Source organism: Zonotrichia albicollis, chromosome 25 (genome assembly GCF_047830755.1).
Source record: "Zonotrichia albicollis isolate bZonAlb1 chromosome 25, bZonAlb1.hap1, whole genome shotgun sequence".
Lineage (NCBI taxonomy): Eukaryota > Metazoa > Chordata > Aves > Passeriformes > Passerellidae > Zonotrichia > Zonotrichia albicollis.
In genome coordinates, this window is record NC_133843.1 from 5,201,659 (window position 1) to 5,219,703 (window position 18,045).

Genomic DNA, 18,045 nt, shown 5'->3' on the forward strand with positions numbered 1-18,045 from the left:
AGTCTTTCTTAGGCAGGGACAGGGAAGCAGATTACAATTTTTTTTAAGGTTCCTGTTGCCATTGATTTGTCTTTTTGTGCATCAGTTTGTGTCATTTGCTTTATTTCCCTTCTGACAGCAGCTGAATGAAGTCTGTCAGTTGTATAAACAAACTGTGACTGTGCAACCCCTAAATTTTTGCTTTCCAGAAGATGTGATGCCATCTGTGTGATAAGAACATCAGTTTCCTTGGGCTCAGGTTCACAGCATGTGTTGGACGGGATTCCCTGGGCTTCCCCAGCTGCTTGTGCAAATGCTGCACTGCAAAAATGGGAAATGGGAGGTGGCAATCACAAATTTGGGTATTGGCCCTTGCCCCTTTCTGGGCATTGGTGTGGCTATCATGGACACAATATAAGAAAGATTTTTAGGCCCCTAGAGTGTACAAAGAAGGGACACAAAGATGGGAAGAAGAGCCACTGAGGGTCCTTGGTCTGTTCAGCCTGGAGGAGACTGAGGGGAAACTGATGGCAGTCTGCATCTTCCTCCTGAGGGGAAGAGGATGAGCACACATTGATCTTTGCTCTGTGGTGACAGGGACAGGACCAGGGAACGGCTGGAGCTGTGTCAGGGATGTTTTAGGCTGGATATCAGGAAAAGGAGGGTGGTGGGACACTGAACAGGAATGGGCACTGCCCAAGGCTGCCAGAACTCCAGGAGCATTTGGACAACGTTCTCAGGTGCAAGGTGGGATTATTGGGGTGTCCGAGAGCTGATGATCTCTCTGCGTCCCTTCCCTTCTGGTGCTGGGTCCCCCCGGTGGGTGTTTGTGGGGAGAAAGGCCGAATGTGCCACACCGCAGCCCGGCCGGGCCATCAGGGCTCCCCTCAGCGCCTTCCTCCCATCCCACATGGGGTTGTTTGTTGGGCCGAATCTGCTGCACAGCAGCCCGGCCGAACTCCCCTCAGCGCCTTCCTCCCAGCCCACACGGGGCTGTCGTGCCCTGTCCTGCCGCTGGGGGCGCCTGCACTCCCCGCTCTTCTCCGCTCCCCCTTCCGGCCGCCAGCGCTGCGCTCTCGCGACAGCGCCCGATTCTCGCGACAGCGCTGCGCGTCAACATGGCGGCAGCCGGCCGTGAGGGGAGCCCGGCGGGGCAGCCGGGCAGCTCCAGGATGCCCCCGGGCACGGAGGGAAGCAGCACCATGTCGGCCTTGCCCGGCTTCGACAGCCCCGACGCCTTCGTCAAGGTGCGGTGGGAGAGGGGCGGGCGGGGCACTACCGCTCCCGGCGTGCCGTGTGCGCTCGGGCCATGCCGGGAGCTGTAGTCCTGTCCCGCGGGGGCCGCGTGGGGATCCCAGCCGGAGCGGGAGGCACCTGTAGGGTGTCCCCAATGGCAGGAGGAGGGTGTGGGCCGGGCTGGCTGCTGCGGGGACCAGAGGGGTGTATCGGGACCTGTTACCGGCCTGGGTCGGGCCCTGGCCTTGTCAGCCACCGGGGGTTCCTGGAAATGCCATGGAATCGGGACCCTCGTGGGGGATTGTCGCGATGAGAATTGCCCCATGCCTGATAAATGGCAGCGTCAGCCCCCGTGTGTTTTACCTGTGCACGATGCTGATGCCGAGGAGGGAATGGCTGCCAGATCACAAATAGGAAGCGTTGCGGGGATTTGGGGTGTTTTGTTAGAGTAATAAAGTAATTATCTGCGTTCCTGCTGGTTTAGAGCTGTAGAATACTCTGAATTGGAAATCTCCCTCAGGGATCATCCAGGAGTCCAGCTCCTACAATCCCACCTTGTGCCTGAGAGGATTTTCCTAAAGCTCCTGGAGCTCTGGCAGCCTTGGGGCCATGACCATTCCCTGGGGAGCCTCTCAGTGCCTCATCACTGGAGGATGATCAGTAGTAGTTCTATAATAATTTAGTAGTTCTATAATGAAGTTTTTGGACTTTCATTATTTAAAGCTGTCTAAATGTGAAAAACGCCAGTCACTTGTTTTTAAAATTTTAAAAGTTTAATAGTAATAAAATAGTTATTAAAATAGTAATATAATTAGAGTAATAATAATTTGGACAATTTGAATTAGGACAATATGAGACAATAAAAACAAAGAGTTATGGGCGTCCGGGTACCTTTTTCTGAGCCTGAAAAAGCACCCACGTTAACAGAGGATTAACCCTTAAAAGCAGCAGCCTGCTGCATATTCATACACCTCATACATGATGCATAAATTCAATTCAAATACAGGATTCTGTCTGGTCATCATCAACTTCTTCCTCTGAATCCTAACAGTGCCTTTGAGGTGGGAAGAAGTTCGTTTCTTCTGATAATGGAGCAATAAATTCTTTTTCTGTGAAAGATTCAGGTGTCCTGTGGCTGCTATCTCACTGCGAGTCCTTTCTTTAAAAAAAAGTATCTTACATAGCACAGTTTCTATTTTAACATTTTTTATAATGTTATATAAAACGATATAAAACTATAACACAGTACTTAAGAGAATTAATACAGCATTACATTCTAACACAACACATATAATATTCATTTGAATATTTGCCAAAAGCCAATCATAAAATACATGCATTTTTTCACACTAAATAACTATGTGAAGTTACTCCTGGTGCAAAACCACACAGTTCCAACCAACCAGGCAAAGTGCATTTCTATCAAAGAGTATCCTGAGTAAACACAAACAAAACACTGACAAAAAGCTGATAACGTTCTTCTTTCACAGTACGCCCTGGGCACAGTGGTGGCTGCAACAAAGGCATCCAACGGGCTCCCCCAGCCTGGAGACGAGTACGATTTCTACTGCAGCTTCCCTGGGTTCCGCGCCTACTGCAGCACCCAGAGCGACCGCCTGCTCCGCTGGTAAGGGCCCTGCTGCACCTCGGGGCTGCTGCTGACAGCTGGCACTCTGTGGGATCTCAGCACCTCAGGACTGAGGTGTCACCGAGACCACCCTTGGGGGGCTCGGGAGTCCTGGAATGTTGCCAGAAGTGTCTGGTGGCTGGACTTTGATCCTACACAGGAGACGACACCTGTATGAGGACAGGAGGGTTTCACCGGGGTGAATGGTGAAGGGATTGGTTAATTAGAGGGTGAGACACAGGGTTTAGGATTTCTGTACAGGGGGGTTTAGAGAAGTAAGATGAAGGAATTGGGGCGTGTCCTGTCCTTCTTCTTCTTCTTCTTCTCCTCCATCTTCTGTGGTGATGGTGGCACTTTGGGATTGGTCATTACTAAAAGTGCACCGGGCAATAAGGGTAAAAGGTATTGGGGAAAAATGATAAATATTGTACATGTAACTTTGGGTATAAAGATAGGTGACTGCCCGGAGGGCGAGACAGTGTGCTCATGGCTGGCTGCTGAGCAGACCTCTGTCGGGCCGAAAGAAAATCTTTTAGATAAACAATTAATAAACACAGAGACCGAAAGAAGAACTGAAGCCTCTTCTCGTCCTTTGATACGCGGGCTGCCCCAAGGCCACCCCGGGCCTTTCCAGGCCATCCAAACAGCCGAAAACCGGACAGCACTCCAAACCAGAGGGCAGCCCCTTCTTGGGCACCTTCAGACATGCCATAGGTGGTTTATTTCATACATCCAGTTTTAGCTGCTTCTCTAGCACTTGGCAGCTGAAGTGGCGAGCTTAAAGAGGGCGTTTCATTATATTGCCATGAGGAGCTGTGCAGAGAGGAGCACCTGATCCTGTCCATTTTAAAAGTCATGTTTGTGAGAACCTAATTCTAACCCTTTAATACTGTATAGTTGCTTTTTCTATTTACTGCTCCTATGATGATATCTATAATTTGATTTCTTTTCATGTGATGATATCTATAATTTGATTTCTTTTCATGTGATGATATCTGTAATTTGACTTCTTTAAAGTGTAGAAACTGTAAGAGTGTAGAAACTATAAAATGTAGAACTGTAAAGTGTAGAAACTGTAATTTGATTTCTTTAAAGTGTAAGAAACTGTAAGAGAACTGGATGTTTTAATGTTTAGATAGCCTGCTTTCAGACTGCTGACAGCTGTGCTGTTCTCTTGCAAGCATGAGCCAGGTGATGCAGTACCATGGCTGCCGGAGCCTCATGCAAGATTCCAGCAAAGTGACAGGGCTGGAAGATAAGTTTGATATGCTGGTTGACTCCAATGATGTCATTCTTGAAAGAGTGGTAAGCAAATTATTTCTGGATGTGGTGCTTAAAAAGTGTTCTGCTGCCACAAGCTTGCTTTATTTTTTGTTGCAAGAACTTTAATGGCACAGCTTCCACAATTAGTCACTATTTCCTCAATTTTATGTATTCCCTTTTTATTTAAAAAACCCCAAATGTATTCCCTTTTTATTTTAAAAACCCTTCCAAATGCCAGGCCAGAGATCACAGCAACTAAGGTAGGAGAGCCAAGGGGAGGGAAGGTAATATGGGATGTGTGAGGAAACTAAATGCAGTTTGACATAAAATCCTCCCAGCCTGAGAACATGTCTGTACATTTGAGAGTGCTTCTGTGAGGAAACTCTTCCCCCTGATCTTCAACATACTCCTCCCATGTTTGTCTGTCTTGTGTTGCACAGAATTTGGGGGAGATGGCTCTGGAGATACCTACCTACATGATTTTCTTTACTCAGTCTGACTAGAGTGTCAAAGTGTGGTGATTTAACAGGTGCTTCACATTGTTTTTCTGGATTTTAGAGTATTTTATTGGATGAAGCATCAGGAGTGAATAGAAACCAGCAGCCAGTCCTGCCAGCTGGGTTACAGCCCCCACAGATGATTGTGTCCAGCTGGAACCGTAAGGTGAGGCCCCAGGCTCAGTTTGGCTGTGTTAGCCCAGCTGTTCTCCCAGATGTTCTACCAGTTCTCCAGTGGAGTTGAGCAGTTAAATGTTCCTTCTAAGTACCTCTCTCTTTTTCTCTTTTTCCTATTCATTCAAACTTGGTTCTGAAATCTTTGTGCTTTCAGTTTCACATGCTCAACAGCCTTTCCTGTGCTTATGAATTCAGCATCTTGAGTCCCAGCTTTTTTTCGTTACTGGGAAAAAAGATACTCAATTTTAAATATAGGGTATAACTCCTCCTCTGAATGTTGGATCAGACTGAGGAAAAGATCTGGTAAATCATGTTGGTTTTACCTCAATTTTTTTTTTTAATAGGCAGGAGAGTACCACAAAAGATCTCAGTCTGAAACATTCCGACTGCTTCATGCCAAGAATATTTCTCGACCGCAGCTGAAGTTTCGTGAAAAGATTGACAATTCCAACACTCCCTTTGTACCTAAAATTTTTATCAAACCAAATGCTTTGAAGCCTTTGCCTGAAGGTAAGGGGTTTATTTTTGGGGGGGTAATTTGTTGCAAGTATTTGACACAAACCTGTCCTTACAGTCTAGAGGAGAAATCATGGACAATAAAAACAAATAGCAGGAGATGTTGAACGTTAGGGTGTAGTGATCTTGGTGACACTGATGTTTCCATAACTGTGATGACAGGGTAGATCAGCAAACAGCATCTTCTTGCTGGTATACAGCAAATAATCTGTTCCAAACAGATAATCTGCTGCTGCTTTTTACCACCTGAACATACATGAGAGTCACACTTGCATGAGAAGTCTTGTCTGGTCTAGGTGGCTTTACAGATATTCTTTCAGATGGATGAGCTGCAGTGTGTGTTTGGGTAGGCCTACCTTTGGTTCTGGTGCTTTATCAAAGCTGTCAGGAACACATTCTGCTGCTGCCAGTTCATCTGTATTCTGCACTGCTGCAGTTGTACTTTCAGTAGCTGGGAAGGTTTGAAAAGTTTTTCTGAAGTATTTTCAATTTCCATCCAAGCTTTTAAGCCAAAACCACCTCCTGTCTTCCTAAGAACAGCCAAGTAACGAAGTTGTTCTTTCAGATACAAAATGACAGCAAAAGCAGCTGCGCTAAATTAAGATTTTCGATACTTTGTAAACTCTTGTGGTGGGTGGAGGGGGAGATAGTGGTAGGCTGAGAACATGTTATGTGGGGGACCTAGTCCAGTTATTCCATATTGGTTGTTCAGCCCTCACAAAAAGTGGACGGCAGAGAAAGGAGCGCCCTGAGGACTTGGATGTGCCAGCTGCTTTGGCAGACTTCATACATCAGCAGAGGACGCAGAAAACTGAGCAAGACATGTAAGAAACTAACCTGCCAGCAAGGTGCTTGGAGTCCCCTGGGTGAACCTGTGTGCTCAGATTGTGCTGATGCTCATCATGTATAACAGTTCTGCATGTGTTTGTGGCCACACTACATTGTATGTGATTTGCTTTAGACCTCTGCAGTTACATTAATCTGCTTTAAAAGAGACAGAAGAGGGAAACTGCCATAGCTCTCAAAGCCTCTGTGCTCTGTCCTCATAAAGAGGACTGGAATTTAGTCTGTGCTTGTCTCTTCCTAATTTCCACAGGTTTGCTCACCCTTACCAGTATGAACTGGAGCATTTTTCTCCACCAGATGAAGTTCTCAAGAAACCTGAACTCCAGGTTGGTGCCCACTTTAATTTTAAACTACAGATACGGTACATTTAAAGCCATACTTGCCAAATTTCATGTTTGAGGGTGGAGGTTGGGATTGGGAGTTGACAGTGAATGTACCATGCCTAATTCATTTGCTCTGCCAGATGTACAGGCCCATGGAGGAAACACCCTGTCATTTTATCACCACACTGGATGAGCTGGTAGAACTAAATGAAAAGCTTATGACTTGCAAAGAATTTGCCTTGGACTTAGAGGTAATCCAGTTGCATTTTATATTTAGAAGTTACTCGTGTACTTTTAGGAGCTAGGAGAAAATTATATTCTTCTCATGGTGGGGGGGGTGGTTTTCTCCTGGTTTTTTACTCCTTGATATGAAAAGACAGTTCCTGACATATCTGTCTGATATTATCTATAAGGTTGAATTAAACTGTGTCAGTATTAGAAGTTTTCCAATGGCAGGGTTGGATGTGCACTTCTTAGTGAATTTGATCTTCTTTCAATTAATCCTGTTTTTTTTTAATGTCGTCTTAGTCACTGCAAAGAGAAAGTTTGTTCATCCAGTGTCTTTTTTTCTCAAAGAGATCTTGTTGCTCTTTCTTCCCTCATTTAGAATGCCATTTTATTTTATAGTATTTTTTTATTTATTTTATAGTATTTATTTATTTTATAGTATTGTTTCTGTAATGAATCCCAGCTTCCATCTCTCTTCCCTATTTCCAGCACCACTCCTACAGGAGCTTCCTTGGCTTGACGTGTCTGATGCAGATTTCCACCCGAACAGAAGATTTCATCATTGATACCCTGGAACTGCGCAGTGACATGAACATCCTCAATGAGACCTTCACAGACCCTGCAATTGTGAAGGTCAGCTGCAGAATTCACCAGATTTTTTTAAAAAAATATTATTATTATTGTTTTAGTTTAAGCTTTCTTAGAATTAAAATCACACTGTGTGCTCGGTTTTGATCACTCGATTTAAACTTTCTTATAATTAAAGTCACACTGTGTGCTCAGTCTTGATCACTTGATTCTGCTTTCACTACAATTTGTTCAGGAGCCTGTTTCCTTGATGTTAGTAGTGAATTGCTTGCCAAATGCACTTATTTAGTAGTTCTATACTTAACAATAAAAAACAGAGAAAAAAAATCTAGACACACAAGTGAAAGCACAGCACTACCAGCCTGGAGTGGAAATGTTCTTTGTATCATCCCCAAATTTTTATGCTTTTCAAGGTCCTTCATGGTGCTGATTCAGATGTGGAATGGCTGCAAAGAGACTTTGGTCTGTACTTGGTGAATGTGTTTGATACTCACCAAGCTGCTCGTCTCCTCAATCTTGGCAGACATTCTTTGGATCACTTGCTGAAGCTGTATTGCAATGTAGATGCTGACAAGAAATACCAGCTGGCTGACTGGAGAATACGGTAAAAACTGACCCTCAGATGGGCTGGAGCTGCAAGGTAGCACTTCTCCTTGTTTGCATTGCTAGAGCTTCTGCTTGCAGGAAAAATTATGGGTTAGTCTCAAATTGAATGAGCACAGCATTTACCTGGCTGTGCCCAAAGTTTTTGAGTATTACATTTTCCCACTTTTTTTAATTTAAGTTAGGTCTTTTTGGAAAGATCTGCAAAGATGAAGTAGTGAAAATCTGGAAGCCCACTTAAGAACAGTTCTTAATCACTACAATGTCACAGAGACAGTATTTGCTCCTCTAATGCCCCCACAAAAACATTTAATAACCTGTGCCAGGCAGAGCAGATGGTGTTGGAGCAGTGATCGTGACTATGCAGGTGCACCCTGCACACCCCAGATATCTCAAGTCTACATTTTGTAGGCTCTGCAGAGAGAAGAGAGCTATGACAAACACCATAGCAAGCACTTGTGCCACATGACTTAGCTACACAGCAGCTCTGCTCTCCAGCACACAAACAAGGATGTGAACTGGAGAGTGCACAGCATTTTACTGCTGGTCCCTGACCAATCCTTCAGTACCAAAACAGATTTTCCATCTTAGTTCTTGGCATGTTTCATATGCATTTTTGCCCTAATATGCCTTTTAAGAGAGAAGTAACAGTTTCTTTAAGAGAAAAGTAACAGTTTGGCAGGACAGCTGAAATACGTTGGTGTAATTCTGGCTCTTTTTGTAGCCCTTTGCCAGAAGAAATGATCCGGTATGGCCGTGAGGACACTCACTACCTGCTCTACATCTATGATAAAGTGAGGGAGCTGCTGTGGGAGAGAGGCAAGGAGCAGCCCACCCAGCTGCAGGTTGTGTGGCAGCGCAGCAGGGACATCTGCCTGAAGGTAAAGCTTCACCTGCTTTGATTACCTGCACCTATTCTATGGCTTTTTCTTTTTGTGTGTCTGAAAACATCTGCATGTGCAGTCACTTTCACCAGCTGTGGTCCTTGCATTCAGATGCCTTCCTGCTCTTTTTTGAATGCTGATATTCCTTGGGCTCACAATGCATTCAGGTGTGTTTTTTCCAAGATATTTGTTACACTTCTGGTTCTGCTGGGTGGTCTAAAAGTACAAAGCCTCACTGGAGCTGCATTCATAGACAACTCCATGGTGCCTGTGGAAAACACTTTGTGTGATGTAGTAAAGCTTGATGACAGCAAAGCTGCTCCTGAATTTTGTGAGGGTGGATTTCCCCTAACAGTGGATGAGATGTGTGTTTTTCAGGAATAGGCTCCTACCAATAGTTTAGGATCAAAAGCTCAAAGACACATTGTACCTGAGTGAATTTAGTAAAAGCACATTGTACCTGAGTGAATTTAACTAAAGACACATTGTACCTGAGTGAATTTAGTAAAAGCACATTGTACCTGGGTGAATTTAGTAAAGACACATTGTACCTGAGTGAATTTAGTAAAAGCACATTGTACCAGAGTGAATTTAGTAAAGACACATTGTACCTGAGTGAATTTAGTAAAAGCACATTGTACCAGAGTGAATTTAGTAAAAGCACATTGTACCTGGGTGAATTTAGTAAAAGCACATTGTACCTGAGTGAATTTAGTAAAGACACATTGTTCCTGAGTGAATTTACTAAAGACACATTGTACCTGAGTGAATTTAGTAAAAGCACATTGTACCTGGGTGAATTTAGTAAAGACACATTGTTCCTGAGTGAATTTAGTCCCCTGATGTCCGTGTGAGAGTCTATGTGTGAGAGGTAATACAGAAAGCTCATGAGTGCTTCTTTTTTTCCTATCCAGAAATACATCAAGCCCCTCTTTACAGATGAATCCTACCTTGATCTCTACAGGAGGCAGAAAAAACACCTTGATACCCAACAGCTGGCAGCATTCAGGCTGCTGTTTGCATGGAGAGACAAGATAGCACGGCAAGAGGATGAGAGCACAGGGTAGGAAGTCCTTTGTTATGGACACTGACTTAAAGCTTTAGTAAATCTCTTGGATTATGCCCCTTCCACCCCTGAGATGGGACAACTTTATTACCTCTAGAAATTACTGTACTACATCAGGCTGCTTGTTACACAGAAGTTCTGTTATGTTTCTTTTCTTTTTAAATTATTTCATCATCTCAGACCTTGTAATGGGGGCAGAGTTGTGTGCTTTGAAGGTGTTTTTAATTGCTTTTAACATTCTGTTACATTCATACCACCTCTTTGTGTTGTAGGTATGTGCTACCCAACCATATGCTGTTGAAGATTGCAGAGGAGCTGCCCAAGTAAGTTTTGTTCACACTGAAGGAGTTTTACTTGATCTTAATATCCACCAAGTCACTTCCAAGTGTGTAATTACTTCTGCAGTTGGTCCCTTCCTTCCAGCTGTCAGTGCTGCTTTTCTCTATAGCTGTTCAGCTTGGAAGAGAAATAAATAGCAGTACTCCTTTAGAAGGCTCCAGATGTCTGGGATACATCACTTGGATTGTATTGCACTAATGAACCACATTCCTTGGCATTGCTCTGTGTTACACACTCCCTCTGAGATTCCTGCACTTTTACAGAGCAAGGCAGGGGTGAGTGCCCCCAAATTATTGCAGTTCCTAAAGAATGGGGATGGCAAGGGACAGATCCCTTAAAACACCCAATTTATACAATATTTTCCTCAAACATTTGGCACTCATCACCTAACAACCATACTTAAGAATAAAAAAAAATACATCTTTAAAGGCAGGTGAATACTGAATGAAATGATGATGAGGAGAGCTGACATGATGGCTTCTCCTCATCTGCACAAACCTGGTGCAGAATTTTATCACAGAGATTAATCTGACTTGTCTTGCTCTGTCACAGTCAGGATAGTGATTAAATCCTTTGAATTGCCAATGCCAACATACCAGCCATAAATACAGCAGACTGAATTTTCCTCCTCTCTCTGCAGAGAATGCCAGGGTATCATTGCTTGCTGTAACCCTGTCCCACCCCTTGTTCGGCAGCAGGTTAATGAATTGCATCTGCTCATTCAGCAGGCCCGAGAGATGCCTCTTCTCAAGGTAGGAATAGCTTGTACCACACAGGAAACTAATCACTGACATTCCCTAAGCCAGGCCTGGAGCTGAATGGTGACCTTTGATGATGTATATGCTGAAATTTGCTTTTTGAACACTGAATTTTCTAGTAGAACAAAAAGATGTGTTGTAACTTCTTGCCTGTCTGCTGTGTAGTGGCTCACACACAGTGTAGTTTCCTGGAAAGCTGGAGCAGTAAATGAACAGACAGTTCTTGAACAGAATGCAGCTTGTCTTATACTGTACATCACATTTGCCTGTGTGAGGAAGAACTCCACCTTGTGGAATTTGCTGGCCATGTAAATGGACTCATATTTTACAGCTATGGTGAGGCAAAAGAACCAACCTAGGTGCAAGAAATTAATTAGTTAAAATATATCAGCAGCATGTTGATATTAATGCAGCTTTCATCCTTAGTGAAAAAAATATATGTGAATAAAAATGTGCCCTCTCTGTGTGAGGTGTTTGAATGTACAGCCAAATGCAAACACTGCAGGAGAACAAGTAATTTTATTAACCTGCTAGCTTGTAATAAATGTGATGAAAACATTGATAAGGTGGCCAGTCTAGAAGAAACAGGGTTTTAAGTGACTGACCTTTCTCTCCCATTCTAGTCTGAGATGACTTCAGCAACCAGGAAGAGAGCACCTCTGCCCAACCCTGAGGTATTGTTTGCATTGTATTTTTACTTTGTGTCTTAAGCCTTAAACTTGGAAACAAATGTATCCAAATTCTACCTGCTGGTAAATTGCTTCTCTCATCCAATTTACAAGTTTCTCTGCTTTAGCTTAGTGACACTTGTCTGTGCCAGATTCATAATATTACCAGTTGTTAAATGATATTTTACAAACCAACATAAAGCAGCACTTTAGGTTTCATCAGCAGACATTCTGGCTGCTGGACAGTTTCATGTATGTTGAAATATATTGACTGAGCTTTAAAAGAGAGGTTTCAGATAAGTTTCTAAGGCTGACTCCTCTCTTGTCATGTACATGAAGTGCAGCATCTCATTAGCTCATGGGTGTTTGCACAGGTAGCCTTTTGATGCCAGATGAGCTACACTAAAAATATTCCATCTCTGAATTTCATCCCTTTCTTTTGAATTTTCATTAAAGTGTTTCTGCAGTATGTGAAAATAATAGATCATTGTGTATCAGTGGTGTTTATCATTTGAATCTCTCTGCAGAAGCTGGAGAATGCCCTCTTTGGACCACATGACAGCTCACGGATTCCTATGGAAGATTTTCAGAATAACTCTGCCTTGGGTAATTTAGAGTTAACCTAAAAGCTGTGCTAATAATGCAATGATGGAGCTTTGACCTGGGGAAAATAGCCAATCCTGAAAAAACTTTCAGGGAAACCTCATGACACAAAAGAGCAGTAAAATACACAAGACTAAAATAAAAATTTTGTCTCCTTTTCATGCAGACCCTGCACTGGTTTTGGAAGATGTTTGTCTCTTTTCAGACAGTGAGAGGACAAAGGATATTCAAGATAATCAGTCAGAATCAACATGTCTTGTTGCTACTACCACTGTCAGCATATTCAGTGTAAGCAGTATGTTTGTGACAGTGTCAGTATTGAAATAATAGAAAACAGATTTAATAACTGTGTTTAAGTGTTGAAATAAGATGGGAGTGCATGGCAGTGGTGCTGACTTTTGACAGGCATCAGGCCTAACCAAAGCAAATGGGTTAGGGAGCCAGCAAGGTTCCTCCATGTCTCTGGAGGGTCACTGCTCTCAGTAGAATTTCAAGAGTGAGAAGCAACATGGCATGAAGTGGCAGTAGGGCAAACAAAAAGAATATTTGTGTTAATATTTCTTCCTTTTTTTTCCTTTTCTTTTAAGGAATGTGATGAAAACAAAGGAAATAAGAAGGCTTTGACCACTGCACAGCGGAAAGCTCAGCTAATAATGGAGTCCTTTGAAAATCCATTTAAAATGGTAAAAGCTCCCAATAGTGGGATTCAGATTCCCCAGTGCAGAGGGTGCCCTGAGCTTGGTTTTCAGCCATATCAGAAGGGCCTGATAGAGCATCAGCTGCTGCTCTCTGACTGCAATCAAGGGATTGTCCCTGCAGAGACACATGTGTGGAATTGTTTTCAAAACACATTAAAATACCTCTTGGATACAAGTCTTTCTACATAGCAAACAGACCATTCACCATGGTTTTTTAAGCTAGTTTTAGGTTTTTCAGGTTTTTCATCTGTTCTTTATGGCTAGGATTAGTAAGCTGATTCTACTCTTGTAATGAATCAGAAGAACAATAGAATGCTGTTACACATTTGGAGTGGTAAATTACCAGAAAATAATACCAAAATTTTTCCTGAGGTGCAGTTGATGATTGGTCTGTTGGGGGTGTTGTGGTTTTGTGGGGAGGGGGTTTTAGTTGTTTTTTTCTTTAGTATTTCTCTTGGTAGCTGTGGTGACTTTTTCTACAAGGTGTTCTATCTGTAGAATATTTCTTCAAATGAACTCACTGATTTACAACAAGTAGCATTTTAGCAATGAGCTAAATGTCACATGCTGTTTAAATCAAAATTTTTTTCCTCTCTACAGTATCTACCTCCAGAGGAGAATTCTGCCTATGTCTCACAATCTGCAAAGTTTGACCCATCATCAAAGATTTATGAAGTAAGACTGGTGCTAAAATTTCCTGCCAAGCAGTACAAAAGAAACAAATAAGTAGTTTATTTTCCATTGGGAGCCTCAGCAATACAGATTTTTTTTTTTCTCCTTGGATACTTGAGAACATGTTTCTGTGACATTTGTGTCCTTTGAAGAACCAGGGATTGGAGACGTTCTGCTGTATAGTCCCTGTCTGTCAAAGCTGAAAACTCTGCTGAAAATATGTGCATTTGTTTTTGAGGATTGTTTGTAGCTTTGAACTTTTAAAGCATTTGGTTTTACTTCACATGGTATAGCAGATCTTAATCCTTTCACAGCTGAATTTGATCTTTTGTATTCATAATGAGCACCAGCATGTGTTAGCAAGTTTATAAACAACTTCTTACCATGAAACTTTAAAGCAAATGTTTCCAGGTAATATTTTTTTTTCATTGCAGATCAGCAATCGATGGAAGTTGGTGAGTCAGGCACCAGGACAGAAGAAGCCCAAGAATGAAGCCAATAAGAAAGCAGCCCAGCAGCCAGGTACAGCCACTCTTCCCTTCCTTGGTGTGTTTTGAGACTTGATACAAAACTGCTTTGCTTGCTTTTTCTAAGCCCCTGGCTAAATTACTCCTGCTTTTTACAGTAATGCTTCTTTGTCTCCACAGCTGCCCCTGCCCAGACACAAAAGTTGAATAAAAAGCCAGCACAGAATGTTGTATCAGTTCGCCAGCAAGCCATGGTATGTCATAGAATTCCTCCTCCAGCCATTGCTCATCTTGACTGTTATAATTCAGAGTGAAACTCTGAGCCCTGTAACTGAAATACCTGGATATTTATAAATATCAGTATAATTGATAGTAGCCTTTATGTGGTGCTGCCCTGGGTGTAACAACAGGCTCCTGCTAATTGTGCTGTGCACATCATCCCATCCCTCCCCGTGTGCATGGGGGGTGTTTCCCACTGCTCCTCACTTCCTTTAAGGCTCTGCAATTATTCTGCATAGGTTCCCCCAAATATGCCAGTGGGGCCACAGCAGATCTCAGCTTCCCATATCCTGTGAAATGACAATTTAGCTTTTTATAGAAGTCTCTACTGTGAGGTACAAAAACAATAAAATAGCAGTTCAGGCCCCAGGAAGAGCACAGAGATTTCTCCCCATGCTGTCATTGCCAAAGGCAAGAGCAGTCACTGAAGCCTGGCTCCGTGGGACAGTTAATTTGCCCAATGAGATGTTTCACTGTCCTTTCTTCAACTTACCCTTTTTTCTATTCTGTGGGTTGCTTCCATAGCAGGAACAAGCTAATAGGAAGAAGGAGAGAGACACAAGTGAAATAGGAGCAGAAACAGGAGCAGAGCTGCCAACACAAGAAAAGAAACGGCAGAAAAAAACCCAGCAACCAGAGGAGCTGGAGGCACTAAGGCAGTTCACCCCCTTTGATTACAGCAATTCCAGCTTCAAAGTGTTTGCAGGTAAGATCTGAGCCCTTCCAGAGTGCTGCACACTGTGGAAAATGTTCCCAGCTGAGCCTTGAGAGGGCTGTGTGAGTGTGGGTGCCAGTGCAGTGCAGGCTGTTACACTGTGCTTACCTTAGAGTGGGGAAATAGTTCCAAAAATTGGTTTGAGGAATGTACACTTTAGTATTCCTCTTGTATTTGGAAACAAAATCCTGAAATAATTGGCCAAGTGGATTGTGGATTTGGATTTGGTTTCTTTTCTCTTATCTGTTTAATTGGAGCCAGGAGCTAAGAGGCAAAGGGGATTTGACTCCTTTGTAAAAAAGGAACTATTCAAAAACATCTCCTGCCCTTAAAAGATTGTTCTGCATTTTACTGTGTGGGAGGCTGTAGTGAAACCTCCACATCATCAGAGGAACACTGTGGAATGCATTGTTCTTTATAGAAAATTTTAATAACAGCTTATCTCCTCTCTCTCTTAGGAGGCAGCAAATCAAAACAGTCACCACAATTTGATCCTGCCAAGCAAGCTCACACAGGCAAGGTATGGACCTGTCAGGAAAGGAGGAACAGAAAAGTGGGTGACTGTATGTACCCAGCTGGGGCTCTCTGGGAGGGCAGATGATATTTTGGGCATCTGCAGGTTGTTCCCTAACAGCTGCTGAGATGCAGCTTCCAATCCCAAGTTCATTATTCATTATTTCTTCCCATTCAGGAGGAGCTTCCTTGGAGTCCCTCAGACTCTCTTGTTGTTTCCCACTATTCATACATTGCTCACCCCTGTGCTTCTGTACATCACAAGCATGACATTTGGACCACAGCAAACCACCAGGAATTCCAGTTCCAAATTAAATCCTCAAAAATCACAGGCATTCCAGTGGTTCCATGTCAGCTTTGCACGTTGCTCATGTACCCCTCCAAGTACTGTTATTAGAAACAGTCTCAGCTGAGAGATTTTTTAAACTTATTGCTAATTGAGATTGAAAAGAAGAAAAAACCCATAAACAATCAAACCATGGCTTGCTGATGAATGGACACAATGTTTTATGCTGCCTTTTAATGGATATTTAGGGAAGTCTGTGACCAGTACAGAGAAGTCAGTGAGCAGAATTCTGTGAAATTGAAAAGATCTGGCAGCACATGGAATATACTTGGGAGGAACCTCACTGTGGTGATGTTTGATTTGTTTGTTTGTTTCTGTGTGCAGAAATTTGCTGGAACTAACAAACTTCAACAGTCTGGAAACCGGAGCATGTCCTACCTGGTGGGGAAAGCTGAAAGGTGGGGTTTTATCCTGTCCTCATCCAGCTGGAGTGTTTGCACACCCCTGCCCCAGAACCTCAGCTATTGTCCTCTGCTGCTGTGGGAACTTTAGCATATGTTCAGTGGAAGAGGTTGCATCACACCCTGACATCAGTTTAAAGGACAAAAAAAGGAAAAAACCCCAACAATTTAGGATTAATGCTAGACAATTAATGCACAAATTTCGATTAATGCAATGACTGGGTGGAAGGTTTGAAATGCTGAGGTAAAAGTTGGTGTTAAAGGGTGTGGGAGTTGCTTTCTTTGATGAGAAAGGTGGAAGTGGAGAACATCTGCCTAGCTTGGGAGGAATAAGAGTTCTGTCAAATATGAACATTCTTATTGTGAATAGATACTTAGTGTTTAGCTTGCAGGGTTTGATTATTGTGTGTTACTTTGTCATAAAAGAGCAACACCAGGTAAGGGCAGCACTGGAGGGAGAAGGGTGCTCTGAGCCTCAGGGCCCTCTCTTGATAGAATCATTGTAACATGGTTGGTTTTCAATCTTGAGTGAATTTACTGCAAGAATTAATGTGGTTTTTAAACTCTTTTGCAGGGGTTCGACACACCACTGGCCAAAGAGATAATCTTTGTTACAGGACCTGTGGGAGTTGCTGCTAAATGAAACAGTAATTAGAAGTGTTACCACCATGAGGAAGCAAATGCCAGTCATTGATCAGTTTTTGTACAGGAAAGTTTTTAAAACCATTAAAATCCTTTTTTTTCCAAAAGGAAAAACATCTGTATTGATGTCACTTTTGTTATATTCACATTGTTGGGTTTTTTTTCTAATTATGCTCAGTGTTGCTTTGTTTATAATTTTTAAAGTTTATCCTGTGTCCTCAAACACAAACTTGTCACTTCTTGGAGCTCAAACCCCAGCAGTTCAGAGAAGGAAATGAGGCCAGAGTGTCTTTCATGATAGACCTTGCTTACAAATTGAACTGCCCAGCTCATCTCTTACAATACAAGGTAATTCAGGAAAAAAGAAGCTAATACAGAAGAAGAGTGTGTTTACCTTTTAGTGTTTGGTGTACTTTAATGGAAGGATTGTAGTTGTACTACTCTCTGTAGAAAGAGAATCAGAAACAGTATCATCAGTATTGGATTGGTCAGTGACAAAGTTTATTCTGATGAAGACCTCTGACATTTTAACAGGGCTTTATTTTACAAAGACTATGAGGAGGCTTGAGATTTAGTTTTTTTCAATGTTTTTCCCTGTTTCTGGGAAATAGGGAGTGGAAGGAACAGAGATGGGGTTTTTCTCCTTAGGTATCTTAGGGTGAACAGTGCTGACTAAGCATTGTAATGGTAGAACACAGTCTCTTTCTTAGAAAATCTGCTTGCATGGCTGAATATTGGAGAATGTTTATGTAAAGAGGCAGTCAAATAGCAATTGTCTCCAAGTGGATTTGCAGGGGCTGCCAATTCCTTCCTTGTCAGCTTTACCAGTTCTTGTTATTTCTTTAACTTGAAGAAATTGCAAAAGCCCTATCAGTCCAGGGAATATTAAAATCTGTGGTTTAAATCCTGTACTTTAAATTCCAAGGAAAGTGACATTTCAAGGATGATCCTAATTTTAGTCTTTTTCTGTTTTCCCTTTATGAATTGCAAGAGGTTTTTAAAATATCTTTAATGGAAGTGACTAGCAACTACATGCATGCTTTATTCACTTGGTTGCGCCTGTGCAGTTGTAGCACTGAGGTTTCCCCTACTGTGAGGTTGTTTTACTCTT

General features: G+C 42.6%; 1 protein-coding gene across 1 annotated transcript; it reads left to right on the plus strand.

The window, feature by feature from the left end:
* Positions 1 to 1,019: 1,019 nt before the first annotated feature.
* On the plus strand, positions 1,020 to 17,910 carry EXOSC10 (exosome component 10). The gene is made up of 25 exons (XM_074558439.1): positions 1,020 to 1,226; positions 2,706 to 2,842; positions 4,024 to 4,147; positions 4,664 to 4,768; positions 5,124 to 5,289; positions 6,008 to 6,119; positions 6,392 to 6,467; positions 6,605 to 6,715; positions 7,182 to 7,325; positions 7,694 to 7,884; positions 8,608 to 8,764; positions 9,682 to 9,830; positions 10,106 to 10,156; positions 10,813 to 10,924; positions 11,554 to 11,604; positions 12,126 to 12,204; positions 12,368 to 12,489; positions 12,789 to 12,884; positions 13,500 to 13,574; positions 14,006 to 14,093; positions 14,219 to 14,292; positions 14,843 to 15,023; positions 15,491 to 15,552; positions 16,216 to 16,289; positions 16,867 to 17,910. The coding sequence occupies exons 1-25, from the start codon at positions 1,098 to 1,100 to the stop codon at positions 16,895 to 16,897; spliced, it is 2,697 nt and encodes an 898-aa protein (XP_074414540.1). The 5' UTR covers positions 1,020 to 1,097; the 3' UTR covers positions 16,898 to 17,910.
* Positions 17,911 to 18,045: the final 135 nt, after the last annotated feature.